At 43.0% G+C, this 21,560-nt stretch overlaps 1 protein-coding gene across 2 annotated transcripts in view; it reads left to right on the forward strand.

Annotated features, from left to right (window-relative positions):
• The window catches only part of slc12a5a (solute carrier family 12 member 5a), a 162,538-nt gene that overhangs the window by 80,731 nt on the left and 60,247 nt on the right, over positions 1 to 21,560 (forward strand). For both annotated transcript variants that reach the window (XM_064967561.1, XM_064967560.1), the window contains exon 3: positions 244 to 384. In XM_064967561.1, coding sequence (XP_064823633.1) covers positions 244 to 384 — 141 coding nt within the window. The remainder of the gene's footprint in view (positions 1 to 243; positions 385 to 21,560) is intronic.

Below are 21,560 nucleotides of genomic sequence, written 5' to 3' on the forward strand. Positions count from 1 at the left end.
TACAGCCCTTAGCCGTGGTATATAGGCTATATACCACAAACCCCCGAGGTGCCTTATTGCCATTATAAACTGGTTACCAACGTAATTAGAGCAGGAAAAATACATGTTTTGTCAAACCCGTTGTATAAGGTCTGATATAGCATGGCTGTCACCCAATCAGCATTTAGGGCTCAAACCACCCAGTGTACAATATGTAATCAACCATTTTCCATGTTATCCTGTGTGTGTCAATGCACTCTGCAGGAGGAGATGGAGACTAGTCCCATGGTATCAACCATGATCAGTAGCCTGGCCAACTACTCCAGTCTCCCCCAGGGCAGCAAGGAGCACGAGGAGGAGGCAGACAATGAGGAGGAAGACAAAAAGAAGAAGAAACCTGTCAAGGTAAGGTGCCGTTACAGCACTGGTCAGTCAAACCTGCAACACAGCACTGGTCAGTCAAACCTGCAACACAGCACTGGTCAGTCAAACCTGCAACACAGCACTGGTCAGTCAAACCTGCAACACAGCACTGGTCAGTCAAACCTGCAACACAGCACTGGTCAGTCAAACCTAAAACGGTCAGTCAAACCTGCAACACAGCACTGGTCAGTCAAACCTGCAACACAGCACTGGTCAGTCAAACCTACAACGGTCAGTCAAATCTGCAACATAGCACTGGTCAGTCAAACCTGCAACACAGCACTGGTCAGTCAAATCTGCAACACAGCACTGGTCAGTCAAATCTGCAACACAGCACTGGTCAGTCAAACCTGCAACACAGCACTGGTCAGTCAAACCTGCAACACAGCACTGGTCAGTCAAACCTGCAACACAGCATTGGTCAGTAGAACCTGTAAAATAGCAGGTACCACAACACTGATCACTGATCAGCCAGGCACATAACACAAAACCAATCAGTCAGGTCCATGTACACTGTGAAGGTACGTTAACATACACTCAGGTAAATGTACACTGTGAAGGTAAGTTAACACATACAGTCAGGTCCATGTACACTGTGAAGGTACGTTAACATACACTCAGGTAAATGTACACTGTGAAGGTACGTTAACACATACAGTCAGGTCCATGTACACTGTGAAGGTACGTTAACACATACAGTCAGGTCCATGTACACTGTGAAGGTACGTTAACACATACAGTCAGGTCCATGTACACTGTGAAGGTACGTTAACACATACAGTCAGGTCCATGTACACTGTGAAGGTACGTTAACACATACAGTCAGGTCCCATGTACACTGTGAAGGTACGTTTCAGTTAAAGTAAAAAATTAACACGTAGAGTCAGGTCCAAAATTATGCCAGGAGGCTAAAACTTAGCCTCAAGTGGATCTTCCAGCACACATAAACACCCCAAGCTCACATAAACACCCCAAACACACATAAAACCCCCAAGCACACAAACACCCCCAAGCACACAACAAACAAGCACACATTTAAAAAAAACAAGCACACATAAAAACCCCAAGCACACATAAAAACCCCAAGCACACATAAAAACCCCAAGCACACATAAAAACCCCAAGCTCACATAAACACCCCAAGCACACATAAAAACCCCAAGCACACATAAAAACCCCAAGCACACATAAAAACCCCAAGGCACACACAAACACCCCCAAGCACACAACAAACAAGCACACATTTAAAAAAAACAAGCACACATAAAAACCCCAAGCACACATAAAAACCCCAAGCTCACATAAAAACCCCAAGCTCACATAAAAACCCCAAGCACACATAAAAACCCCAAGCTCACATAAACACCCCCAAGCACACATAAAAACCCCAAGCACACATAAAAACCCCCAAGCACACATAAAAAAAACCCCAAGCACACATAAAAAAAACCCAGGCACACACAAAAACCCCAAGGCACACACAAACACCCCCAAGCACACAACAAACAAGCACACATTTAAAAAAAACAAGCACACATAAACACCCCCAAGCACACATTTAAAAAAAACAAGCACACATAAATACCCCCAAGCACACATAAACACCCCCTAGCACACATAAACACCCCGTAGCACACATAAACACCCCCAAGCACACATAAACACCCCCAAGCACACATAAACACCCCCAAGCACACATTTAAAAAAACAAGCACACATAAACACCCCCAAGCACACATAAACACCCCCTAGCACACATAAACACCCCTAGCACACATAAACACCCCCAAGCACACATAAACATCCCAAGCACACATTTAAAAAAAACAAGCACACATAAAAACCCCAAGCACACATAAAAACCCCAAGCACACATTTTAAAAAAACAAGCACACATAAACACCTTCAAGCACACATAAACACCCCCTAGCACACATAAACACCCCCTAGCACACATAAACACCCCCAAGCACACATAAACACCCCCAAGCACACATAAACATCCCAAGCACACATTTAAAAAAAACAAGCACACATAAAAACCCCAAGCACACATAAAAACCCCAAGCACACATTTAAAAAAAACAAGCACACATAAACACCTTCAAGCACACATAAACACCCCCTAGCACACATAAACACCCCCAAGCACACATAAACAACCCCAAGCACACATAAAAATCCATAAAGAAATGGTTAATTGACCACAAAAATCAACATTTTTAAATGGCTGTCTGTCTCCTGACTTTTTTAAACCAGGGTGTCTGTGGTGACACCTCAAGCACTGAGATGCAGTGCCTTAGACCGCTGTGCCACTCAGGACTTGGTTTGAATTGAAGAGGGCAGTCCATAAATACAGACTAAGGATATTAAGAATGTGGAAAGATTCTGTATGGAGGAATGGTCTATAATCCCTTCCAATGTGCTCTGTCATCTCATAAAACATTTGAGAAAAAGGCTCAGTGCCATTATCGTTGCAAGGTGGGGTATTGAAAAGTATTGAAAACAGGGGTGCCAATCATTTTGACCCCTACGTTTTTGAGATTTTGTTTTATTACTTGTTAATAAACAAAATATATTTCTCTGAGAATTTGTATGAGTATAATTGAGCATACCCACAAAGCTCAGTATTTGTGTTATTTCATAGTCCTTTTTGCTCATCTTTATCAATAATAATAATTTTGGACATTACTGTATGATGGTTGTTTTATGGCAATGGACAGTGAAAGACTTAAGTCAGAGACTGGAGTGTCAACATATGGCTCTGTCAGATATGTAACACAGTCTGTGTTGGTCGATAGCGAATTCTGTTTACTCCCTACTGGTCTCCGCTGAGGTTTCCTGTGAGAATGTTGTGCTATGTTGTCAGAGAAGTGTCCAAGCATTGCCAGTCAACCATGTGGGAATGCCTGATCTGTCTCCCAGATGACAGCCCTCAGTGAAGTTTGACCCTGGGCTGTCTCAGTGTCTGGCCAATGAGGAGAGCCGCCTAACAGGCCTGCCTAGTTAAGAGCCTGACTCAAGACCTTTTCACCCTGGAGTTTTCCCCATCTATTTCTGCTTTGGTTTCTTTCCACATATCATTCTTGGTACTTTTTCCAGTCTCCCTGTTTACCTTCCTCCTTCTTTCAGTCCTTTCTACCTGGATGTCACCTGTCCCTCTGTAAGGTCCCCTTCTCCCTGGAAGTCACCTGTCCCTCTGTAAGGTCCCCTTCTCCCTGGAAGTCACCTGTCCCTCTGTAAGGTCCCCTTCTCCCTGGAAGTCACCTGTCCCTCTGTAAGGTCCCCTTCTCCCTGGAAGTCACCTGTCCCCCTGTAAGGTCCCCTTCTCCCTGGAAGTCACCTGTCCCTCTGTAAGGTCCCCTTCTCCCTGGAAGTCACCTGTCCCTCTGTAAGGTCCCCTTCTCCCTGGAAGTCACCTGTCCCTCTGTAAGGTCCCCTTCTCCCTGGACGTCACCTGTCTCTCTGTAAGATCCCTTTCTACCTGGATGTCACCTGTCCCTCTGTAAGGTCCCCTTCTCCCTGGAAGTCACCTGTCCCTCTGTAAGGTCCCCTTCTCCCTGGAAGTCACCTGTCCCTCTGTAAGGTCCCCTTCTCCCTGGACGTCACCTGTCTCTCTGTAAGATCCCTTTCTACCTGGATGTCACCTGTCCCTCTGTAAGGTCCCCTTCTCCCTGGAAGTCACCTGTCTCTCTGTAAGGTCCCCTTCTCCCTGGTCGTCACCTGTCCCTCTGTAAGGTCACCCATCTCTCTGTAAGGTCCTTGCTACTTTTCCCTCTATATATTGGATTCAGTACTCCTTGATGTCGCCAGGCGGAAGGGGCTAATCATTCTTGTGTCGCCTTCCCCAGCCCTTTGATACTTAATTAACCTGCTCGCTACGCCAAGCAGCTGCTACTCCAATCAGCAGCCCATTCCAAAGGCAATCTCCCCATCACCACGAGAGGCTTTTCATTAACGCAGCCGATGGCATTTTATCATTCCGACAGTGATCCCTTTCTCTCTCCTCTCCTCTTTCCTCCCTCTCTCCCTCTCTGCTTCATCAGCAGCTGCTGGAGTACGGCAGCCAGAGCGTTTCGTATGGCGCAGTGTGAAAAGAGAGATTAGAGGGTTTTCATACCATGCAACATCAGGGAACAGTCTGGAGGTTGTCGGGGTTAAGAAGGAAACTGTTCTGCCGATCTGTGGGGGCTGAGTCTTTTCCTGTCTGAGTTTTTATTGGGAAGAATTAAAACGGTGTGTTGAAAAGTGTTCCATCTCTAATGTGTTTTTCTCTTCCATGTCATGTGTTTTACGATGCCTCTTCTCTCTCTCTCATTAGAAGCCCCAGTCTGACATTAGTATTCACGGTGGTTAGCCTTGCGAAGTTTGTATCTTGAGTAATGTTGCTTTGTATTATACCACAGTTGCGTCTGCAGTTTGTCAGTATTGATAGTCGAGCAGAGAACCCAAAGCTTACATGTGCCCCTACTTAGCAAACTGAAAGTGTTGTTAAAACCAAACAGACTTCATGGATTTCTTGTAGCAGCACCATAATATTCCAGCAAACAGGAAGGTCAGTTTATTAAGCATTTAGTCCCATGTGAATGTCCAGTAGGTAAGGAATAAATAGGATGGTGTTTCTGCAGGCCTGCAGCACTGAATGTTCTGCCTAGATAATTGGCTAAATCACACACATGCACATATAGACATAGGCAGGCACCTTTACCACCCATGAACAAACACCATCTCCTTCCCCATTTCTCTCACACACACTCATATACACATACACATCTTAACTACACACAAACAAACATTTCCTCTCCTCGCCCCACTCCCTCCTCCTCTCTCTCCTCCTTCCCCTACCTCTCCCTCTCTTCTTCCTCTCTCTCCTCCTTCCCCTAACTCTCTCTCTCTTCCCTCCTCCTCTCTCCTACCTCTCTCTTCCTCCTCTCTCTCCCCCTTCCCCTACCTCTCTCCCTCTCTTTCTTCCTTCTCTCTCCCTCCTCTCTCCTACCTCTCTCTCTTCCTCCTCTCTCCTACCTCCTCTATCCTACCTCTCTCTCTCTCTTCCTCCTCTCTCCTACCTCCTCTCTCCTACCTGTCTCTCTCTTCCTCCTCTCTCCTACCTCCCTCTCTCTTCTCCTATCTTCTACCTCTCTCTCCTACCTCCTCTATCTTCCTCTCTCTTCCTCCTCTCTCCTACCTCTCCCTCTCTTCCTCCTCTCTCCTCCTCTCTCCTACCTCCTCTCTCTTCCTCCTCTCCTACCTCTCTCTCTCTTCCTCCTCTCTCCTACCTCTCTCTCCTACCTCCTCTCTCCTACCTCTCTCTCCTACCTCCTCTCTCTTCCTCCTCTCTCCTACCTCCTCTCTCTTACCTCTCTCTCTCTCTTCCTCCTCTCTCCTACCTCTCTCCTACCTCCTCTCTCTTCCTCCTCTCCTACCTCTCTCTCTCTTCCTCCTCTCTCTCCTACCTCCTCTCTTCCTCCTCTCTCCTACCTCCTCTCCTACCTCTCTCTCTCTTCCTCCTCTCTCTTCCTCCTCTCTCCTACCTCTCGCTCTCTTCCTCCTCTCTCCTACCTCTCTCTCTCTTCCTCCTCTCTCCTACCTCTCCCTCTCTTCCTCCTCTCTCCTACCTCTCCCTCTCTTCCTCCTCTCTCCTACCTCTCTCCTACCTCTCTCCTACCTCTCTCCTACCTCTCTCCTACCTCCTCTCTCTTCCTCCTCTCCTACCTCTCTCTCTCTTCCTCCTCTCTCCTAACTCTCTCTCTCCTACCTCCTCTCTCCTACCTCTCTCTTTTCCTCCTCTCTCCTACCTCTCTCTTTCTTCCTCCTCTCTCCTACCTCTCTCTTTCTTCCTCCTCTCTCCTACCTCCTCTCTCCTACTTCTCTGTCTTTCTCTCTCCTCCTTCCCCTTCCTCTCTGTCTCTCCGCTCCCACAAAAACAAAACACACACACAGAAACATGCCGCAGGTTAATCCATACCCGTGGGCAGACATTCGGAGAGAGTTATATGATGCCTTCTTTCCTCTCTCTCTCCTCCTCTTTAATAATTCACCTGAGCTGAAACACATTAGCCCTGTCAGTTCCTGTCTGGTCGACAGAGCGTGAAAACGGCATTACAAACTCCTAGCCCCCCCCACCATTCCCCATTCCCCATCTCATGTCTTCACACACCTCTCCTTTCACCTCAACCAATTTTATCGCGTTAGAAGTCGAGGTACAGCATCTGTGTTCGCTCGGCCAGCATCTGTGAGGAGCGGCCTAACGTAACCATGCCCCCGAGTAGGGTACAGTCGTAGGGTACTCCTGTTACTCCCATGAGCTGTATAAGACTATAAGGCTATAAGCAAACAAGAAAATGCTCAACCAGAGGAGTAGCTCCTAATGGTCCTTGATTTTAATACAGGAAAAAATAAATCAATTTTCCCTCATTTCTACCAGCAACGTCTTGTGTGCAACTAGAGGCAAAACAACTCTAGATCACCTTTACTCCACACACAGAAATGCATACAAAGCTCTCCCTCGCCCTCCATTTGGGAAATCTCACCATAACTCTGTCCTCCTGATTCCTGCTTACAAGCAAAAACTCCAACAGGAAGTACCAGTGATGCGCTCAATACTGAAATGGTCAGATGAAGCTCTTGCTAAGCTACAGGAATGTTTTTTGCTAGTGCACACTGGAATACGTTGCAGGATTTATCCGATAGCATTAATGAGTTTACCACGTTGGTCAATGGCTTCATTAAGTGCATGGACATTGTCTTCCCCACATTAACCGTACATACATATCCCAACCAGAAGCCATGGATTACGGGCAACATTGCTACTCAACTAAAGGCTAGAGCTGCCGCTTTCAAAGAGCGGGACACCAATCCGGATGCTTATAAGAAATCCCACTACGTCCGCCGACAAACCATCACACAGGCAAAGCATCAATACATGACTAAGATTGAATCCTACTACACTGGCTCTGACGCCTGTCGGATGTGACAGCAGGGCTTGCACACTATCACGGATTACAAAAGGGAAACCCAGCCCCAATCTGCCCAGTGACACGAGCATACCAGATGAGATAAATGTCTTCTATGCTCGCCTCGAGGCAAGCAACACTGAACCATGCATGAGAGCTGTTTCGGACAGCTGTGTGATCATGCTCTCCGTAGCCGATGTAAGACCTTTAAACAGGTTAACATTCACAAGGCCTCAGGGCCAGACGGATTACCAGGACACGTACTCTGAGCGCTGCCGTCTAGTGACATCACTAATATTTTCAATCTATTTTCAATCTCTCCGTGACCCAGTCTGTAATAACTAGATTCAGCCGCGGGCTGATTTTATATTGTGTGGATGGTCAGGGGGCTGGAACATAATTGACCATAAGAAGCCCAAACAGATATAATAATTGACAAAAATATTATAATTTCAGACCTTGCTTGCTTACATTTATATATACGATCACATATTATCTCTCTACTAGGTGTGAGAATACTTTGGAACAGATTTACAAAATTAAAATCACTTGGAGATGATTTGCTGATGTCTTTTATGTCCAACAATTTGGGGGGCCAAATACAAATCACTGCCACTTGGGGAACCCTGACCTACATGCTTCAAGCAGACCACCTTGGTCCCTGTGCCCAAGAACGCTAAGGTAACCTGTCTAAATGACTTATCGCCCCGTAGCACTCACATCTATATCCATGAAATGCTTTGAAAGGCGGGTCATGGCTCACATCAACACCATCCTCCCAGACACCCTGTATCCACTCCAATTCACATACTACTCCAATGATGCAGATTGCAGATGATGGTATTTCTGTTGCACTCCACACGGCCCTTTCCCACCTGGACAAGAGGAACACTGTTAGTGTACACATGTTGTTTACGAAGCATGTGACGAATAACATTTGATTTGAGTCTTTGCCTGCCCTTGAACAGTCTAGGTATTTAGAAATGTTTATTCTTGTTGGCTTGCCTATATGACCTTTCAACTTGCCGGAGACCACCCTACAAAATGGCCCAAAGCAGCCAGTTCGGCATCTTAGCTATAAAAGCAGGGTTAGTTAGCTAGCTGAAGAAAGTTAGGGTTATGAGTGAAGTAGGCAATTTAACATGGGAGTATTGGGTGTACCCTATGGCTGTACCCCACTCCGGGTTGTGGTCACGTTAAGTCATGCCTCTCCGTGTGTATCTATATTATCGCTTCAATCCTACAGTAATTTATACCCCCAGCTATTTCAGCTTTTTCTTATTCTTTCTTCCAGATAATTACTGCTGTAGTAAATCAAAGTCTGCTCTTCTCTCATCTCCTCAGCAACAGGTATCTTCCCTCCTGTCTTCTTCTCTCCTTCTCTATTTTCTCCTCAGCAACAGGTATCTTTCCTCCTGTCTTCTTCTCTCCTTCTCTATTTTCTCCTCAGCAACAGGTATCTTCCCTCCTGTCTTCTTCTCTCCTTCTCTATTTTCTCCTCAGCAACAGGTACCTTCCCTCCTGTCTTCTTCTCTCCTTCTCTATTTTCTCCTCAGCAACAGGTATCTTCCCTCCTGTCTTCTTCTCTCCTTCTCTATTTTCTCCTCAGTAACAGGTATCTTCCCTCCTGTCTTCTTCTCTCCTTCTCTATTTTCTCCTCAGCAACAGGTACCTTCCCTCCTCTCTTCTTCTCTCCTTCTCTATTTTCTCCTCAGCAACAGGTACCTTCCCTCCTGTCTTCTTCTCTCCTTCTCTATTTTCTCCTCAGCAACAGATACCTTCCCTCCTTTCTTCTTCTCTATTTTCTCATCAGCAACAGGTACCTTCCCTCCTTTCTTCTTCTCTCCTTCTCTATTTTCTCCTCAGCAACAGATACCTTCCCTCCTTTCTTCTTCTCTCCTTCTCTATTTTCTCATCAGCAACAGGTACCTTCCCTCCTTTCTTCTTCTCTCCTTCTCTATTTTCTCCTCAGCAACAGGTACCTTCCCTCCTGTCTTCTTCTCTCCTTCTCTATTTTCTCCTCAGCAACAGGTACCTTCCCTCCTTTCTTCTTCTCCATTTTCTCCTCAGTAACAGGTACCTTCCCTCCTTTCTTCTTCTCTCCTTCTCTATTTTCTCCTCAGCAACAGATACCTTCCCTCCTTTCTTCTTCTCTCCTTCTCTATTTTCTCCTCAGCAACAGGTACCTTCCCTCCTTTCTTCTTCTCTCCTTCTCTATTTTCTCCTCAGCAACAGGTACCTTCCCTCCTTTCTTCTTCTCTCCTTCTCTATTTTCTCCTCAGTAACAGGTACCTTCCCTCCTTTCTTCTTCTCTCCTTCTCTATTTTCTCCTCAGTAACAGGTATCTTCCCTCCTTTCTTCTTCTCTCCTTCTCTATTTTCTCATCAGCAACAGGTACCTTCCCTCCTTTCTTCTTCTCTCCTTCTCTATTTTCTCCTCAGTAACAGGTACCTTCCCTCCTTTCTTCTTCTCTCCTTCTCTATTTTCTCCTCAGTAACAGGTACCTTCCCTCCTTTCTTCTTCTCTCCTTCTCTATTTTCTCCTCAGCAACAGATACCTTCCCTCCTTTCTTCTTCTCTCCTTCTCTATTTTCTCCTCAGCAACAGGTACCTTCCCTCCTTTCTTCTTCTCTATTTTCTCCTCAGTAACAGGTACCTTCCCTCCTTTCTTCTTCTCTCCTTCTCTATTTTCTCCTCAGCAACAGGTACCTTCCCTCCTTTCTTCTTCTCTCCTTCTCTATTTTCTCCTCAGCAACAGGTACCTTCCCTCCTGTCTTCTTCTCTCCTCGTCTTCTCTATTTTCTCCTCAGTAACAGGTACCTTCCCTCCTTTCTTCTTCTCTCCTTCTCTATTTTCTCCTCAGCAACAGGTACCTTCCCTCCTTTCTTCTTCTCTCCTTCTCTATTTTCTCCTCAGTAACAGGTACCTTCCCTCCTTTCTTCTTCTCTATTTTCTCCTCAGTAACAGATACCTTCCCTCCTGTCTTCTTCTCTCCTTCTCTATTTTCTCCTCAGCAACAGATACCTTCCCTCCTTTTTTCTTCTCTCCTTTTTCCGTATATCCTCCTTTCTTCAGCTGTACCTACCCTCCTCGTTTTTGTCGTTACCCTGCAGCTAGGTCGTCCACTATCTCTCCTTTCTTTAACCTGTTCTTCTCCCTTCTCCTTTCCTACTTCCCCCCATCCAAAGCAAGGAGAAAGGCTGTGCCTGTCCTCTGTAGATCCTCTTAAGCTGCCTACACCCTACATGACACACCACTTAATACTTTGGGATTTGGGCAATTAAGTCATTTTATCTCCTTCCCCAAAGTCAGATGAAGTCATTTTATCTCCTTCCCCAGTCAGATGAAGCCCTTTATCTCCTTCCCCAGAGTCAGATGAAGCCCTTTATCTCCTTCCCCAGAGTCAGATGAAGCCCTTTATCTCCTTCCCCAGAGTCAGATGAAGCCCTTTATCTCCTTCCCCGGTGTCAGATGAAGCCCTTTATCTCCTTCCCCAGAGTCAGATGAAGCCCTTTATCTCCTTCCCCAGAGTCAGATGAAGCCCTTTATCTCCTTCTCCAGAGTCAGATGAAGCCCTTTATCTCCTTCCCCAGAGTCAGATGAAGCCCTTTATCTCCTTCCCCAGAGTCAGATGAAGCCCTTTATCTCCTTCCCCAGAGTCAGATGAAGCCCTTTATCTCCTTCCCCAGAGTCAGATGAAGCCCTTTATCTCCTTCCCCAGAGTCAGATGAAGCCCTTTATCTCCTTCCCCAGAGTCAGATGAAGCCCTTTATCTCCTTCCCCGGTGTCAGATGAAGCCCTTTATCTCCTTCCCCGGTGTCAGATGAAGGCCTTTATCTCCTTCCCCAGAGTCAGATGAAGCCCTTTATCTCCTTCCCCAGAGTCAGATGAACTTGTGGATACCATTTTCATGTCTCTGCGTCTAGTATGAAGGAAGGGAGGACAGGAGGTAGGACGGTAGGACGAAGGTAGGACAAAAGGAAGGGGGCAGTCCCCCTCCTAACATACTTATTCTATATTGGAAAGAGACAGGAAAGTCAAAAGGTCTGTGTTAGAAGTGGGACAGATTCCAACACACACCGATATGTGCTCTGAAGGCAGCAACGCTAACAGCTAAACCACTCCAGGCCTCCCAGGCCATGAAGGGTGCATTTGGAAAGAATCCCCATCAGCCTCTAGAGTGTTAGTGTCTGTGGAGAATAAGGGGCCTGTGAGTGTTCTCAGGTGGCTGTGGTGGCGGAGGGTCTAGTGTGGGGGTGACTGGGTAAGGGGTGGCGTGGAGATGGGGCACCTGGGTAGTAAACTAAGTGGTGAGCTGGTCCTGAAGCAGCTGTTCCGAGGGGGGTGGAGCATGCTGTGGGACCACTGCACCTGAGCCAGATAGAACTGGGCTGACTGCGTATCCCAGGGGGCCATGGGGCAGCTGTCTCTCCTCACCGCCGCTGCACCAACCTGTAGCGGTTATGCTGTTGCTGCTCTCTGCTATTTCAGCTCACACGGTCTCGAGGGAAATCACGCCGCTGGCTACCAGACAATTTTTTATTGGGCCTCACTAGTTCTACAGATTCTAGGAGTCTAGGTCTGAGATTGTATTGTACTCCTGGTCCAGGAAGGAAATGCCAATTGACTGAGAATGGAAGTGGAGCTCTATATAAACAGAGGCTTTGGTTCCCCCCGCCCCCATAGGGAGTATATTGATTCAATAGAAGCAAGCGTCCCATCTGCTGTGGTGTTGCTCAATGTAAACTCATTTACACAAGTCCTTTTTGTTTTGCTATTCGTTTTGTCTTCTAAATCTTGTGGAATTTTGTCCATTCTCAACAAGTGTATCGTGTAGGCTACAGAACACACTTACTGTCTGTCTGCCAAGTAGCTTTATAATTCTCTTAGTGGGAATGACCCTGTCTGTGTCCCAAATGGGCCCTGATCAAAAGTAATGCACTATCTAGGGAATAGGGTTCAATTTGGTAAGGGAAATGGGAAATGGAAAACCTAGTCAGTTGCGCAGCTGAATGCATTCAACCGAAATATGTCTTCCGCATTTAACCCAACCCGTCTGAATCAGAGAGGTGTGGGAAGCGGACCTTACGTTGTAAACAGTATTGAAAAGCTTATGGATTGACAGTTTTTCACAGCTTTTTGCCAATCCGTGGCTGTTTGCCGGGATGTACAAAATATTAAGGACACATACTCTTTTCATGTCATCGACTGACCAAGTGAATCCATTTGAAAGCTATGATCCCTTATTGATGTCACCTGTTAAATCCACTTCAATCAGCTTAGATGAAGGAGAGGAGACAGGTTAAAGAAGTGTTTTTAAGCTTTGAGACAATTGAGACATGGATTGTGTATGTGTGCCATACAGAGGGTGAAGGGGAAGAAAAAAGATTTTCCTGCCTTTGAAACGGGGTATGGAGTAGGTCCGAGGCGCACTGGTTTGTGTCAAGAACTGCAATGCTGCTGGGTTTTTCACACTCAAAATTTCCCCAAATGTATCAAGAATGGTCCACCACCCAGTTGACATCCAGCCAACTTGATACAACTGTGGGAAGCATCAGAGTCAACATGGGCCAGCATCCCTGTGGAACGCTTTCAACACCTTGTAGAGTCCATGCCCCAACGAATGGAGGCTGTTCTGAGGGCAAAAGGGGGTGCAACTCAGTATTAGGAAGGTGTTCTTAATGTTTTGTCCTCTCAGTGTATGGCGTTGTATTGCTGAAAATGACATCTGCTGTATGGAGAGCAGCTACAGATGGCTCTCTCACTTTGATTGTACTGTTGAAGTCGGGAGTTTACATACACTTAGGTTGGAGTCATTAAAACTTGTTTTTCAACCACTCCACAAATTTCTTGTCAACAAACTATAGTTTTGGCAAGTCAGTTAGGACATCTACTTTGTGCATGACACAAGTCATTTTTCCAACAATTGTTTGCAGACAGATTATTTCACTTATAATTCACTGTATCACAATTCCAGTGGGTCAGAAGTTTACATACATTAAGTTTACTGTGCCTTTAAACAGCTTGGAAAATTCCAGAAAATGATGTCATGGCTTTAGAAGCTTCTGATAGGCTAATTGACATCATTTGAGTCAATTGGAGGTGTACCTGTTATGTCTTTCTGTGTTTCATTCACTCATTTTGCTTAGGGGAAAGAGTTTTTTTAAATCCATTAAGCTCATGATAATTCAACCTAATATATAATAACATGACATAATACAGTACCACTGCTTCTGAATTGAAATCACTAGTTACCATGCAAACTGTATTGATCTAGTAATTGGATCTATTACTGGAAATGTTATATTGGTGAAATGGAATGCAGCCTAGACTATGCTAATTATAACATTTGAGGGAGGTAATGTTGAAGGCACAACAACTATGTTAATCACAAAACCGAGTCACCAATTCTGTCAAAAGTCTTGACATAAATTCAACAGCAATCTCTAAGTAAGTGGTAGGGAACTTTGGAGTTTGAATTTAGAATAGAAAAAAAGTAACTTTATTGAGGTTCTTGCCTCGCTGACAGTGATTAACACCCTTTCCCCGCACACTGAAGGCCACAGCCACAGTGCCTCTCTCATTTGCATGACCCTGACAACAGGCAAACAGCGGGAGGCATTACCATATGGAGAGAGAGAGAGAGATTACAAAGATGGACGATGTTTGTTCTTCGCCGCTCCCATAGACAACCTGAGGTTTTGATCTTTGATTAAAGGTGAATTAAATTCCCAGTGCTAAACATCCCTGTGGTATAGCTTGGTGCTGCAAAAGAAAGGAGTTCAAATAATAGATGTTAGGTGAACTGTCTGATTAAAACCAACAAATAGATAATAGGTGAACTGTCTGATTAAAGCCAACAAATAGATAATAGGTGAACTGTCTGATTAAAAATCAACAAATAGATAATAGATGTTAGGTGAACTGTCTGATTAAAAATCAACAAATAGATAGATGTTAGGTGAACTGTCTGATTGAAACCAACAAATAGATGTTAGGTGAACTGTCTGATTAAAACCAACAAATAGATAATAGGTGAACTGTCTGATTAAAACCAACAAATAGATAATAGATGTTAGGTGAACTGTTGTTAGGTGAACTGTTGTTAGGTGAACTGTCTGAATATAAATCAACAAATAGACAATAGATGTTAGGTGAACTGTTGTTCACTTCCTGTGATCCCTAAGGACACTATTTGTATTTATTAAGGATCCCGATTAGCCACGGCAGTAGCTACTCTTGGGAACTAGGCTAGAAGAAGAGGTTCAACAAAACATATGGGACTGAATCCTACTTGAGGCACACGCTTGAATCCAAAATAAGGATTTGGCCCAGATGAACCATTCAGGATCACCCCATCATGGAGCTGGGCGTAAGGCAGAAACAATCATATCGCAATAAATTGCTTGAATTAATGTGATGACAATAAATAGAAGGATATGTTAATAACATTTGTTGTTTTATTTTTTTATTATCCTTTAAACTACTACTAGCTAGTTTGATGGTTGTAGCCCTCAATTGTCTCATTACTAATCACATTTCATTTCAAACTTCACACATTTCTCTAATTATTTTAATGAATGATATCAGCAAAATGCCTGCGATGTGATCATGGTTGGTGTCGATCATTTTTGTTTTTTGTTTTATCATACCACTTCTACTCCAGTCTGTCTACACGGCAAGTTTCATCAGCATTTCACAAGTGATGAGCTTTTTCTAATTTGAACTCTGCATGTGCACTTGGCCTGTTGTTTCTTGCATAAATTTTAATATAATTATGTTTGTGTGACTTGTCAACTCTCCAAAACAGGCTCTTATTACTATTTGAAGCCCAGCTTCTCAAATCAAACTACATCACATTAGACCTTAATATTCATTTAATGTCAGGCATTCGTCAGGACACCCTTTTTTTCAGAAGATGATTTAATTACAAAGTCTAGTTTCTCCACTCAGCAGCTGCTGCCACTTCAAGCCCCAGGAATGCTCTCTCGCATTAATCAGTGCCTCCCAGGCCTGTAAAACTCTGAATCGCAGTTAGGAATAAAACTCTCTGTAAAGTATCAAAGTTTCTGTCATCACTTCCAGCTTCATATTAGACGGCGACATTCCTTAATAAAGTCCTCTTCACATCCTCATCGATCATACTCATCAGACTGGCAGTGATATCACCATAGAAATAGAATCACTAGAACAGACCTACTTCCTGTTACTACTTCCTGCTTTCCTCCTATGGGCAAAGATTGTGGATAATGAAGATGTAGTACAGACCACATTTTTAATTTAGAAAAATAGCCACAGTTCTGTTCTACTTCACCCTTAGACTCGTGGGAATTGACGTATATGGATAGGGCTAAGTTGAAATGTTTATTTTTTTTTCATTTTATTCCTAAGGGGTGTATCAGCTTAATATTGCGAAAAGAATGTTGCTTCCATCAATGTAATTGTCTGCATCATTTCCAATCCCCCATTTATTTTTGGGGTAAATATATATCCATATACAGTGGGGCAAAAAAGTATATATAGTATATTTTGCAAATAAATTCATTAAAAATCCTACAATGTGATTTTCTTGAATTTTTTTTCTCATTTTGTCTGTCATAGTTGAAGTGTACCTATGATGAAAATTACAGGCCTCTCTCATCTTTTTAAGTGGGAGAACTTGCACAATTGGAGGCTGACTAAATACTTTTTTTGCCCCACTGTACATACACACATGCATACATATACACATGTATATTTTGTATAGTAATTTAAATTGACAAATTCGATGTTTTGAATCTGGCGTATCAATTCATAAACCATGTGACATGGAATGGGTACATTGAAAATCTCTTCAAAACTATTTTGCAATTTTTAATATGGCACAGCTGTCAGTTTTGTGTTCCTTAAATGAAATTGGTATGTTTTTATTTATCACACTTTTCTTTAACCATTTATGTTCTTTAATACAGGGTCGACATACTTTTTTACCCTTCTACTTGCCTCTTTCATTTCTGTGGTAATGCTGCAATTCATTGGTTGTAATTTTGGGTAGAGCAGACATTTCCATATGTCTGTGTAAGCTGTATGTGTGACATAACTCCACCAGTCCTATTTATGATATCATTCACTAAACATTAAAAAAAGAATATTAGAAAAAAAGTTTAATATTTGTTGTATTATTTGTTCTGTCTTTTCAGGTGGATTAAACTGAAATTGCAACCAACTTTCTGAGGCTTGTTTTAAAAAATAATCATATTTTGGAGATGATTTCCTTTTCAAACAACCGAAAGTGAGCAGGGTAAAGGGAAAAGGCCCTTCTTGAACATAGGATGTAACATTCTTGCCAATTTACTAGAGAACCAGTTTGGATTTAAGTATAGCTTTTGTATGACTGATGCCTTTAGTCAGAGGTCTAATGCTGTAATATTTAATAATTTCTGCCCTTCCGAATTCATATTCGTTATATAAATAGGCCATTTTAATTTTATCTGGCTTGCCATTCCAAATACAATTGAATATTTTTTGTTCATATAATTTAAAAAGCAGGTCACTAGGTGTAGGCAAAATCATAAGCAAATAGGTCAACTGTGATTTAACTAAAGAGTTATCAGGGTGATCTTTACACAAATATACAGGTATTTTCCCTTCCATGGTAGCAAGATCTTATTTATTTTTGTTAACTTTCTATAAAAATGTATTGGAGTGAGATCATTTCTTTCTTTTGGGATTGGTATACCGAGTATGTCCACATCTCCGTCAGACCATTTCATTGATAAACTACATGGTCATGTAAAATTAGCATGTTTTAGTGATCCAATATGTAATATTACATAATCAACCAAATTATCATAATTTGGTTTTAATCCGGAGAGGATAGCAAAAGTATCTCGATCCTCTATGAGGCTGTGGAGAGATTCTAATTGTGGTTTTAAAAGAAAAGATGAATCAGCGTACAATGACACCTTAGTTTTTAAGCCACGGATTTCTAATCCCTTAATATTATTGTTTAATCCAATTTTAACAGCTAACGTTTCGAAGGCAATAATAAATAGATATGCCGATAGTGGACAACCTTGTTTTACTCCTCTAGATAGTTTAAAACATTCTGAGATGTAGCCATTATTTACTATTTTACACCGAGGGTTACTATACATAATTTTAACCCATTTTATAAGAGATTCCCCAAAATGTAAATATTCGAGGCATTTATATATAAACTCCAGTCGAACTTTATCAAAATCAGCTATGAAATCCAGGCCTGGTGTCCTCGATACTTCATAGTATTCCATTGTTTACAGTACTTGTCTTATATTATCTCCAATGTATCGTCCATGTAAAAAAAACCTGTCTGATTAGGATGAATAATATCTGACAATACTTTAATTATATGCGCCAAGACCACGTTTTCCACTTTTTTAAATGGCCACAGTTCCAGTCTACTTAACCCTTAGACTCGTGGGAATTGGCGTATATGGATAGGGCTAAATTTAAATGTTTCTTACAGAAGAAATATGAAAAGCATATGTATAAGCAAGGTAGCAAATGAAAGGGAACTGTTTGGAGATGGGAAAATTGGAACTAACGTTGAGGACACAACAGTTGACCAGACACAAGACTGAATCCAAACATTACACTTGATTTTATGTGCGTTTTACATTTACGGTACTTGTCACCGCATTTGTTGATATAGAAATCAGAAAATACTCTGGATACATTCAGTAACATGATAAGAATATTCCTGGAAAATGTTGGGTAGGTGCAACATAAGACAGAAAAATGACAAGGGTTTAAGTGACCACACACCTCTCCAAAGTGTACACAGTTCCTAAGTAATTTTAATGCACTTTAATGACTCAAAGAACAGTCTTCAACTATAACGTGCTTTTTTGAGCTCTCCTAGCTGTGCCGTTGAGGAACTGGAGCAAGCACACTTGTAGTTGTTTTGTTTGGAACACAACCCTGCATCCCCGCCATCACACAATTACTGTTGTTGTTTACGCAAACCAAAAACATCCTATTATAAATCACAATCTGGGTCAGGTGGGTATCATTTGAAAACTTGTTCTATTTCCAACATGACTAGCTAAATTATAACATTTGGCACATTTGGCTTGCTTGTATGACATGTATACATTCTGTAAACATCTGGCCCTTCTTTGGACACTGTGTTAACAAACTTCCAAACGAGCTTCAACGCCATACAACACTCCTTCCATGGCCTCCAACTGCTCTTAAATGTTAGTAAAACTAAATGCATGCTCTTCAACCGATCGCTGCCTGCACCCGCCTGCCTGACTAGCATCACTACTCTGGACAGTTCTGACTTAGAATATGTGGACAACTACAAATACCTAGGTGTCTGGTTAGACTGTAAACTCTCCTTCCAGACTCACATTAAGCATCTCCAATCCAAAGTTAAATCTACAATCGGCTTCCTATTTTGAAAACAAAGCCTCCTTCAGTCATACTGCCAAACATACCCTCGTAAAACTGACTATCCTACTGAGCCTTGACTTTGGTGATGTCATTTGCAAAATAGCCTCCAACACTCTACTCAGCAAATTGGATGCAATCTATCACAGTGCCATCCGTTTTGTCACCAAAGCCCCATATACTACCCACCACTGCGACCTCTCGTTGGCTGGTCCTCTCTACATATTTGTCACCAAACCCACTGGCTCCAGGTCATCTATAAGTCTTTGCTCAGTAAAGCTCTGCCTTATCTCAGCTCATTGGTTACCATAGCAACACCCAGCCGTAGCACACGCCTCAGCAGGTATATTTCACTGGTCACCCCCAAAGCAAACACCTTCTTTGGCCGCCTTTCCTTCCAGTTCTCTGCTGCCAATGACTGGAACAAATTGCAAATATCACTGAAGTTGGAGATTTATATCTCCCTCACTAACTTTAAGCGTCAGCTGTTAGAGCAGCTTACCGATCGCTGCAGCTGTACACAGCCCATCTGTAAACAGCCCATCCAACCAACTACCTACATCATCCCCATATTTGTTTTGGTTTTTCTGCTCTTTTGCACACTAGTATTTATACTTGCACATCCTCATCTGCACATACATCACTCCAGTGTAAATTGCTAAATTGTAATTACTTCGCCACTATTGGCCTATTTATTGCCTTACCTCCTTACTTCATTTGCACACACTGTATATAGATTTTTCTATTGTGTAATTGACTGTAGGTTTGTTTATTCCATGTGTAACTGTGTTGTTGTTTGTGTTGCACTGCTTTGCTTTATCTTGGCCAGGTCGCAGTTGTAAATGAGAACTTGTTCTCAACTGGCCTACCTCGTTAAATAAAAGAGAAAAAACATTTTTGAAATTAAAGCGGTATTTATCATAATCCTCAACATATCATCTTTCAAAATACATCGACTCATCTTAATTTACAGCATTTCTCTCACTCAGATAACAACACATTTGCAAAAGTTGACCAATTAGTGGGAGGGATGGGGGCAACTTCTTGTTGCGTGTGGTGCTGAAGTTCAGAACAGCTGTCAGTCAAAACCCATACAGCGCTGTGAAGGGCAGAGCCAGAGCTCTGACGTCATTTATAGCATGTTGTTGTACAGCCACTGCGTTCCAATGTATGCGCTTATCAGTGCCCAAATCTGCCATTTTCAACCCATAAACGTAAATGGGGAAGAACGTAAAGGGCTAAGGGACAGTTGATAAGGCCAGGCAAATCGACTGCTATGTGCCCCAGCACAGATCTCAAACTAAATCATTTTTCTCGTCATGTACATATTGAAAAATGGCATTTTGGTCTCAGAATGCGCAGAACACTTGATAAAATGACCCAAAATGTTCTCCAGTTACTGGATGTTGGAAAATCCAAAATATTCATTAAAATTCTTTGTCTCTCCCATAGGCACCAATGTTTCCAAAATTCCTAGGTTTTCCAGAAATCCTGGGCTACTGTTACTGGTCGTGTGGTTCACAGATCCACTTCTGTTACAGAAGCATATGATAACCCAGTCATTAAAGACCCAGTCATTAAAGACCCCATGATACCAAGTCATGGGTGCCCGAGTGGTGCAGCAGTCTAAGGCACTGCATCACAGTGCTTGTGGCATCACTACAGACACCTTGGTTCGAATCCAGGCTGTATCACAACTGGCCGTCATTGGGAGTCCCATATGGCAGCGCACAATTGGCCCAGCGCCGTCGGGGTTTAGCCGGTGTCGGCCGTCATTGTAAATAAGAATTTGTTCTTAACTGACTTGCCTAGTTAAATAAAGGTAACAATTAAAACCAAATGAAAGACCCTAACCCAGTCATTAAAGACCCCATGATACCCAGTCATTAAAGACCCCATGATACCCAGTCATTAAAGACCCCATGATACCCAGTCATTAAAGACCCTAACCCAGTCATTAGAGACCCTAACCCAGTCATTAAAGACCCCATGATACCCAGTCATTAAAGACCCTAACCAAGTCATTAAAGACCCCATGATACCCAGTCATTAAAGACCCCATGATACCCAGTTATTAAAGACCCTAACCCAGTCATTAAAGACCCTAACCAAGTCATTAAAGACCCCATGATACCCAGTCATTAAAGACCCCATGATACCCAGTTATTAAAGACCCCATGATACCCAGTTATTAAAGACCCTAACCCAGTTATTAAAGACCCCATGATACCCAGTTATTAAAGACCCTAACCCAGTCATTAAAGACCCTATGATACCCAGTTATTAAAGACCCCATGATACCCAGTTATTAAAGACCCCATGATACCCAGTTATTAAAGACCCCATGATACCCAGTTATTAAAGACCCCATGATACCCAGTCATTAAAGACCCCATGATACCCAGTCATTAAAGACCCCATGATACCCAGTTATTAAAGACCCTAACCCAGTTATTAAAGACCCCATGATACCCAGTTATTAAAGACCCTAACCCAGTCATTAAAGACCCCATGATACCCAGTTATTAAAGACCCCATGATACCCAGTTATTAAAGACCCCATGATACCCAGTTATTAAAGACCCCATGATACCCAGTTATTAAAGACCCCATGATACCCAGTCATTAAAGACCCCATGATACCCAGTCATTAAAGACCCCATGATACCCAGTTATTAAAGACCCCATGATACCAAGTCATGGGTGCCCGAGTGGTGCAGCAGTCTAAGGCACTGCATCACAGTGCTTGTGGCATCACTACAGACACCTTGGTTCGAATCCAGGCTGTATC

This window comes from Oncorhynchus masou, chromosome 6, assembly GCF_036934945.1.
Source record: "Oncorhynchus masou masou isolate Uvic2021 chromosome 6, UVic_Omas_1.1, whole genome shotgun sequence".
Taxonomy (NCBI): domain Eukaryota; kingdom Metazoa; phylum Chordata; class Actinopteri; order Salmoniformes; family Salmonidae; genus Oncorhynchus; species Oncorhynchus masou.